Source organism: Salvelinus sp. IW2-2015, unplaced genomic scaffold (genome assembly GCF_002910315.2).
Source record: "Salvelinus sp. IW2-2015 unplaced genomic scaffold, ASM291031v2 Un_scaffold2753, whole genome shotgun sequence".
NCBI lineage: Eukaryota > Metazoa > Chordata > Actinopteri > Salmoniformes > Salmonidae > Salvelinus > Salvelinus sp. IW2-2015.
In genome coordinates this window covers 37,417-46,739 of record NW_019944056.1, presented here as the reverse complement: position 1 = coordinate 46,739, position 9,323 = coordinate 37,417, and the positions used below count along the sequence as shown (strand labels likewise).

General features: G+C 43.3%; 1 protein-coding gene across 1 annotated transcript; it reads right to left on the bottom strand.

The window, feature by feature from the left end:
- Window positions 1–1,230: 1,230 nt before the first annotated feature.
- LOC112074673 (glutamate-rich WD repeat-containing protein 1) lies at window positions 1,231–8,039 on the bottom strand. Its single transcript, XM_024141796.2, has 7 exons — window positions 7,804–8,039; window positions 7,468–7,585; window positions 7,101–7,269; window positions 6,736–6,946; window positions 6,303–6,448; window positions 5,906–6,097; window positions 1,231–1,723 (listed from the first exon to the last, which is right to left on the bottom strand). The coding sequence occupies exons 1-7, from the start codon at window positions 8,015–8,017 to the stop codon at window positions 1,415–1,417; spliced, it is 1,359 nt and encodes a 452-aa protein (XP_023997564.1). The 5' UTR covers window positions 8,018–8,039; the 3' UTR covers window positions 1,231–1,414.
- Window positions 8,040–9,323: the final 1,284 nt, after the last annotated feature.

Genomic DNA, 9,323 nt, shown 5'->3' with positions numbered 1-9,323 from the left:
TATGGTGCTGTCCAGCAGTTCTGAATTGCATGCACCCGACTGTCCACGTTTTATGTACAATAGCCCTTTGATTTGAACATTTTAAACGTTTGTGTGTACTACTAGGCTGTTTGATTTCATTATTATATGTTACAGCACTTTGTTGAAATGGAAACAAATTAGTTTGTCTTCAGTTCTTAAATAGGATAGATGAGCTATGTGGTGTAGGTCAAATGTGATAGTCTTCCTATAACCAGCCTGAGTAGGCCTATAACTCCATTCCTATTCCATTCAGAGTTTAGAGAAATTAATGGAATTGGAAATGAACTATTATCAGGCTGGTTACTGTAATGCATGTCTGTTGAATTTAGAAAATATCCACCCACTCTGCCCCGCCCCACCTACTCAGCCAATCAGGAGTCGCTACTGAGTTGCAGCTGTGGCATACTGCATACTTTTTACTAAATGGTACATGCTAAATAGAATGCAACGGTGAGTGAATAGTATGGAGTTTAAGTATGTAGTATGCTAGTATGGGTATTTGGACAAGAACACAGTGTGCATATACAGCTCTGGAAACAATTAAGTGACTACTGCAAAATTATCAGTGTCACTATTTATATGTATGTGTTTGGGTAAAATAAACATTTTTGTTTTATTCTATAATCTACTGACAACATTTCTCCCAAATAACAAATAAAAATAGTCATTTAGAGCATTTATTTGCAGAAAATGACAACTGGTCAAAATAACAAAACAGATGCAGTGTTGTCAGACCTCGAATAATGCAAGAAAATAAGTTCATATTCATTTTTAAACAACACAATACTAATGTTTTAACCTAGGAAGAGTTCAGAAATCAATATTTGGTGGAATAACCCTGATTTTCAATCACAGCTTTCATGCATCTTGGCAAGCTCTCCACCAGTCTTTCACATTGACTTTATGTCACTCCTGGCGCAAAAATTGAAGCAGCTTGGCTTTGTTTGATGGCTTGTGACCATCCATTTTCCTCTTGATTACATTCCAGAGGTTTTCAATGGGGTTCAGGTCTGGAGATTGGGCTGGCCATGACAGGGTCTTGATCTGGTGGTCCTCCATTTACACCTTGATTGACCTGGCTGTGTGGCATGGAGCATTGTCCTGCTGGAAAAACCAATCCTCAGAGTTGGGGAACATTGTCACTCATTCCTTCATGTCAACCAACAGGCATTTTGTTGGGTTGAGAAAAAATATACACCAAAACAGTAATTTGGTAAAGTGTTTTATTTTGAACATGTTGGTACACATGCTACTTGTGAAGGCCAGAAGGAATAACATACATGCACAGTACATGGTAAATGCATGCCAACAGAGCAGTGAGGGGACTGATAAGTAAAAAACACAGGCACACACACACTTAGACCCTCTCTCTCTCACACACACAGACACACAACTATACAGAGATGGTCCTGAACACATTGAAACCTGACAGAGCAGTAGAGACCATCACYCCRGRTATCTGCGGRTGCCAGTGGATTTCCTTGACCTCTGTCTGACCCTGGTGCAGRAACAGCAGCTGGGGGGGMAGGTCCTTCACCCCMTCCRCCCTCGCACCCACATCACATGACTCTACCGATAGGTCCCATTGGCTGACCACGTCGTCCGCTCCAGAGGCGGCGAACACGCTGGAGTCCACAGGGTTCCATTCTACTGATGTCACTGGCGCGCTGTGCTGCTTGAAGTTAGCCACCGGCCGGCCCGACTGAAAGCACAGGTAGATAATATTACGGTTTAGCATCGTCTATCCTCACTTCTGTTGTGAGCATTCTGGTTTAGAATAACTGCATAACCATGTCTAAGATCTGCCTTGTCAAACACATACTGACCCCAGACCAGTCCTATGGGTGACCTCCCAAGTTAAGGGTTCTAAAGCGCAATACGAGTCAGACCATGTACCCACAGTTGATTTGGTGCTCCTCCAGCACATCAGAGTAATATCAAATCTCTAAACCTCGAAGCTAAAAATAAAATAAAATAGAGGTCCAGTGTGCGTGCGAGAGCCAACTTTCCTCTACATTCCACCCACATCTTGAAATACCATCATACAGGATAGGACACTGTGGGTGTAGAGAAGGGGCGGGGGTGACAAGAGGACTTATCACACAACGCATCACCAGGGGCAAACTACCTGCCCTCCAGGACACTTACAGCACCCGATGTCACAGGAAGGCCAAAAAGATCATCAAGGACAACAACCACCCGAGCCACTGCCTGTTCACCTTGCTATCATCCAGAAGGCAAGGTCAGTACAGGTGCATCAAAGCAGGGACCGAGAGACTGAAAAACAGCTTCTATCTCATGGCCATCAGACTGTTAAACAGCCATCACTAACAATGAGTGGCAGCTGCCAACATACTGACTCAAATCTCTAGCCACTTTAATAATTACAAATTGGATGTAATAAATGTGTCACTAGTCACTTTACATAATGTTTACATACCCTACATTACTCATCTCATATGTATATACTGTACTCTATACCATCTACTGCATCTTGCCTATGCCGCTCAGCCATCGCTCATCCATATATTTATATGTACATATTCTTACTCATTCCTTTACACTTGTGTGTGCATAAGGTAGTTGTGAAATTGTTAGATATTACTGCACGGTCGGAACTAGAAGCAAAAGCATTTCGCTACACTTGCATTAACATCTGCTAACCATGTGTATGTGACCAATGACATTTGATTTGATTATTGTCTGATGCACAGAAAACACAGGTAGAGATTGATGGTAGTGTGTGACTGTTCAGCAGCAGTGGCGTGCAGTGAGGATTCATCTGTTAGAGTGTTGGGACCCAAACAAACCAACCCAGATGGTGCAATAATGATGCAAAGATGGCATTTACGGTATTTGCATTGCTTACATTCCCTTTTATGGGTTTAATATTTTCCAGAAAATCTTCAAAAATACCTTTGAGAAAGTTGCAACCATCCTGGTATTCCTGTTCAACCCAGAAATGCTATTTAAAGTTGCAGCTAATGTAGAAAAAAAAAGCGGTGTACATTTGCAAATACTGTGCCAAATCATATGTGAAGAATGCAACAAAGATGCAGAATCAGCTGGCCAAGTGCATAAAGTTCCCTTAGCGCTCACAACAAGCAACCGTTGACAAAAGTCCCTCTACTTCTATTCGAGGTGAAAATGATGAATCAGACACCTTATCGATAGCAACAGCTCATGGTCCTCCTGGAATCATTTGTTTTTTTTGACTCAATGGAGGAACGTATTCAGAGAAATGCTGATGAATGTCTTGATTGAGCTGTGTATGCAACTGGTTCCCCTCTGATGCTCACAGGCAATGTGTCTTGGAAGAGATTTCTGAATGTTCTTCGCCCAGCATACACCGCTCCAACCAGACATGCTTTATCTACTCATTTGCTGGATGCAGAGCTCAACAGAGTTCAAGTGAAGGTCAAGAAAACCATCGAGAAAGCAGACTGTATTGCAATCATCTCTGATGGGTGGTTGAATGTTCGTGGGCAAGGAATAATTAACTACATCATCTCCACCCTTCAGTCAGTATTCTAAAAGAGCACAGACACAAGGGACAATAGACACACCGGTCTCTACATTGCAGATGAGCTGAAGGCAGTCAATGACCTTGGACCACAGAAGGTATTTGCACTGGTGACAGACAATGCTGTGAACACGAAGGCTGCTTGGTCTAAAGTGGAGGAGTCCTAACCTCACATCACACCCATTGGTTGTGCTGCTCATGCATTGAATCTTCTCCTCAATGACATCATGGCACTGAAAACACCAGATACGCTCTACAAGAGAGCCAAGGAAATGGTTAGGTATGTTAAGGGTCAAGTTATAGCAGAAATCTACCTCACCAAGCAAAGTGATAAGAATAAGAGCACCACATTGAAGCTACCCAGCAACACCCGTTGGGGTGGTATTGTCATCATGTTTGACAGTCTCCTGGATGGGAATGAGTCTCTCCAAGAAATGGCCATATCACAGCCTGCCGATATGGACAGCGCCATCAAGAGGATCCTGCTGGATGATGTATTTTGGGAGAGGGTGGTAATAGCTTGAAACTCCTGAAACCTATAGCAGAAGCCATTGCACAGATTGAGGGAGATAATGCCACCCTGTCTGATGTTCAGACTCTGCTCGCAGATGTAAGAGAAGAAATCCATACTGCCCTGCCCCCTTCATTGTTGCTCCAAGCAGAGGAAACTGCAGTTCTGAAATGCATCAAAAAGCGTGAAGACTTCTGCCTGAAGCCCATACTCGCCTCAGCGTACATGTTGGACCCCAAGTGTGCTGGCAAGAGCATCCTGTCTGGTGCAGAGATCAACAAGGCCTATGGTGTCATCACTACCGTCTCTCGCCACCTTGGCCTGGATGAGGGCAAGGTTCTAGGCAATCTGGCGAAGTACACTTCCAAGCAAGGGCTTTGGGATGGAGATGCAATATGGCAGTCGTGCCAACATATCTCATCAGCCACCTGGTGGAAGGGACTTTGTGGATCTGAGGCTCTTTCCCCTGTTGCCTCCATCATGCTCCATATCCCACCAACATCAGCCGCCTCAGAGCGCAACTGGTCCTTGTTTGGGAACACACACACCAAAGCACGGAACAGGCTGACCAATACAAGGGTTGMAAAATTGGTGGCCATCCAGGCAAATCTGAGGCTTTTTGAGCCTGACAACGAGCYATCCTCAACAAGGTTGGAAAGTGACAGTGAAGATGAGGCCTCAGAGTCTGATGTTCAAGAGGTGAACATTGATGAGGTCCAGGGAAAAGACATGGAAGCCTGAGAGGAAGACAACCAAAGATTTTGTTTCTAGAATATCATTTTACAAATGTAAGATGTATGTTGAAAACATTTTTAGTTGCAATGGATCATTGGGGGTCATTCAATATTCCTTTTCTTTTGTTGTTCAGTGAACTCAATTAAAAGTTCAATTCATAACTAAATCATTTTTTACATTTCTATTGGAAGAATTTAATAATTAGCAATTATGTCTACTTATGATTAGGTAAAAGGTATATGTTTCTGTCTCCATATATGGAAAATACACTACTGTTCAAAAGTTTGGGGTCACTTAGAAATGTCCTTGTTCTTTAAAAGAAAAGCAATTTTTTTGTCCATTAAAATAACATTAAATTGATCAGAAATACAGTGTAAACATTGTTAATGTTGTAAATGACTATTGTAGCTGGAAATGTTGTAAATGACCATTGTAGCTGGAAATAGATGATTTTTAATGGAATATCTACATAGGTGTACTGAGGCCAATTGTCAGCTTCAGTGAAGAGGCGACTCGGGGATGCTGGCCTTGTAGGCGGAGTTCCTCTGTCCAGTGTCTGTTCTTTTGCCCATCTTAATCTTTTCTTTTTATTGGCCAGTCTGAGATATGGATTTTTATTTGCAACTCTGCCTAGAAGGCCAGCATCAACAAGGACATTTCTGTGACCCCAAACTTTGGAACGGTAGTGTATATCCCAATGCAAAAAACATCTACATTTAAATGGTATTAATATTAATTTCTGTTAATTCCGACAGTTTCCACCTCTGAATATTCCCTAAAAAATGTGCAACCCCAGTGGTGACTATTTAAACAGTCTGATGGCCTAGAGAAAGCAGCTATTTTACAGTCTCTCAGTCCCAGCTTTAATTCACCTGTACGGTCTCTGCCTTTAAATGCTAAATAACAAATGTTTTCAAGTGCAACTTTAGCAATGATGGTTTTGGGAAACAGCTCTGAGATTTAATGATGCTCCTACGAAGGTTCTAACGATGAACTTAGCCTTCAGTTTCCCAAAAAAACTTGCCCTGGATGGTACCGTAGGATCAGCTGACCCTCCCTAAATCACAACCTTAGCCTAATGTCTAGGGGCAAATTAACCCTACTGCAGTTCTTACCTGGAACTGCCTCAAGTCCCAAACTTTCAGAAGTCCGTCGTCCCCGCCGGACAGGAGGAATGGTTCAGTCCTGTTCCAACTGATGACGTTGACGTCTGAGGAGTGTGCCTCCTTGGCACAGAGCATGGAGTTGGGCGGGGCTCTGGTGTCCCAGACCCGGATGGACTGATCCACAGAGCAGGAGGCAAAAACCTTGGGGTAGGATGAAAGAGAGGGAGGAGGAAGAAAAGAGGGAGGAGGGAGAAAAAAGAGGACAATGAGGCAGAAAGTTGCAGTTTTAGCTATAATTCTGCAACTGACCTCATTTCATGTCTGCTTCTTCTGACATTAAAAAAGTTTCTTTACATCTATTGATATTGTCACTCAGCCTAACATCCCACTGCTTCTTCCATCATACCGTGGCTTCTGTGGGTGACCACTGCAGGTCCTCCACGGACTTGGTGTGAGAACTGAAAGGCCGTTGGTCGATCTGCCAGGAAGTCCCTCCCTCCCGTGGTTCCCACACGTGGATGTTCTTTTTGCAGTCGCCACTGACCAGCCGACCTTTTAGACAAAACATACTAATAAATAAGATTATTATTCTACTCATGTATTCACATTTATTTAGGGACAGTTTCCCAGAACCACATTAAGACTAGTCCTGTACAAAAAAATCAAATTTATCGTCAAGGTAATTAGATTGAGCCAGTCATTCTCATTAATTTGGGATGGAAGCCAACATAGTAGACGTCCCCTTATACATAGAACAGTATCTACACAGCGGATGGTGAGGAATATGCACTCTGCTTAAGACGTACCAAAACATCAGACGTGGCAATGGACCGACTCACCGGGTACTTTGGGCGACCAATCAATGGCAAAGCCCTCAGTCATGTGACCTGAGAAACTGAAGAGGGGCGTGGCTTCCTTCTGCTGTTTGACAAAGGTTGACATGGCAGCTGAACTGTGGACGGCTTCCATCTGGGATCGGAGGTCAAATATCTCCACCTGACCTTTCTCTGACCAGACAGCAGCCAATGACTGATCTCCACGATGGGTCACCTGGTGGGAAAACAGACAACGTTAATGTTGAGCCTTTCAAACCACTGCTGCCTCACATCACACACAGTCCAATCAGGGTGCATGTACAGAAGAACAAACTGAGGGTGCAAGAGATATTCAGATACTCTCAGACAATGAAAACAGTTAAACTCACTCGGACTCTGTTGATCCCTCCGTAGTGAGGCATCATGGCCAACTCCATCTGTGGCTTCTTATCTTCATCATCATCATCCTCTTCATCACTCTCTCCATCACTGCTCTCGTCCCCCTCCTTCACTTTCTCTGTAGTACCATGGAGGTTGTGCATGCGTATGAGAAGCAGTCTTAGAGGAAGGAGGAGAAAAGGTATGGTAGGATAAGTCAATGAGGCCTGGGCAATGAAGGACTACCAATAGCGGGGTGTGCAAAAAGTATATTCAATGTGAGTATTTGGGGATCCCTTCACATCAGCCTCACAATAGGAATGCAGTCTGAGGGTATGCTGAGTGTCATTGTTATGGATCGGTGGGTGTGACAGTTACCTGTTGCTGAGGGCAGCGTCAGCCTGTGTGCCTGCACAGAGCAGCATAGAGAGGGGATACTGTTCCCTGCCGTCTCCATTCGCATCTCTCAACACGTCGAAGCTCAGGCAAGGAGCACCTGGGGCGGGGGGTATATGGTGACAAAGCAAAACAATCAACAAGTGCCCATCTAGATCAATCTTTGGTGAATTACAAACTAATGCTATAACGTTAGCTAACAAGCTATCTAATACATTTGAAATAACAGTTCGTGACATTGCAAGTTCAAAACATTCAAATGAATTTGTTTGATGGGCAATAAAATAACTATATTAGCTAGTTAACTGTTGGACCAACCTGTCTGACACTCGTGGTACATGCGGTAAGCCGACCGGTCCATCTCGAGCTCCTCTCCGGGTTGGAGAGGCTGTTTTCCGGGGACATAAACTTGAGTTTCCTGTTCTCCATCCTTTCCCTCTTCTTCCATTTCGTCTTCGTCGCTGCCACCCCCTTCCATTTCTTCCATCTCTCCATCTTCGTTCGGAAGCGTGTCTTCTCCGGGCGCCGACATTTTGAGGGGCCAGGCTTTGCTTACTTCCGGTGGATTGATCACGTGGTTTGTCTCTAGTTCGCTCTGTCTCGCTCATTTACGATAATTCAGCTGATGTGCCCCCTCTATTCCTGACCTCTTTTGGCAGATAGTCTGGAATTTTGCCTGACCCTTGCTACTGCCAGTAAAGTCCACTAATTCTAAAAGCATCTAACCAAGGAAGGAATTACTGTAATCTTATGGATAAACAAAAAGTATTACAAAATGTAAAGTGAACAAGATTTGAAAATAGTTGATTGTGGCCACCCATTTAAGGCAGGTGGGGTTTTGAGCCCCACGTGTTTAGCTAAAATATTTGTTCCCCTGTTTCGCATGTTATTTTGGCATTAATACGTGTCACATATCAGTTTGCAAACAATGTAAAAAAAAATATTGGGTTAATAAAGCCGAATACAAACATGGTCTCTTTTTTGTTTTCTTGAGTAAGGCAGATCAGAAATGCAGGTGTTTCAGCATAGCTTAGTGCTTTGTGTGGTGGAGGGGCAGCCAGAAAAATACAGAGTGTAGGAGTTGGTAATCTTCTCTAGTTGTGCCATGATTTGCTCAGTGTTCTGTCACTCATGGGGACACTACATCACCACAAAATCTACAGGGAGAGCTAGAAAGTTCAAGCCCCTTGGGTGCTGCCATAAATTTACATTAAAAGTGCCCATCCAAGAAGGCTCAAGGTCATTGGCCACAGATAAAATGACGTCAAATCACGTTATATCTACCGTAGCGTTGATTGGACTGATCATACTTTAATAAAAATCAACATCATACTTTAAAAATCGTAGCTAGCAAGCAGTCATCATCATGAATTAAGTCGACATTCTACTGGCAAACCCTTTTCAATTCTTGTCATATGAAGAGAAATTATAGAAAAAACGTATCGGTGCTCATCAGCCATTGGACATAAACATTACAGAGAAAGTTGGAAATCGCAAATTCAACAATGAGTGGTTTGAAAGGAATCCGTGGCTAACTGCAAGTGTTGCAAAGCAATCACTAGCCTTCTATTCGGTGGAGAGGGTGCGTGGTCCAAGTCTGGGTTTAAGAATCTCTTTGCGTCAGTTCAAATCTGGTATCAGGACAAAATGTGATTCAGAGTTACCGAATATACTTTAAGTATTTTAATTAAACTCATGCGATAAATGGTAAATGCAATTTTCGTATATACGGGTTCGCTGTATCACCGCGCAGGGTAAAACAGGGAACTGTGGAATGTACTCAAATAGCAGTTCTTATACTATGACAGCTTTAGTTCCAACTCTTCCGTTGGCCTATC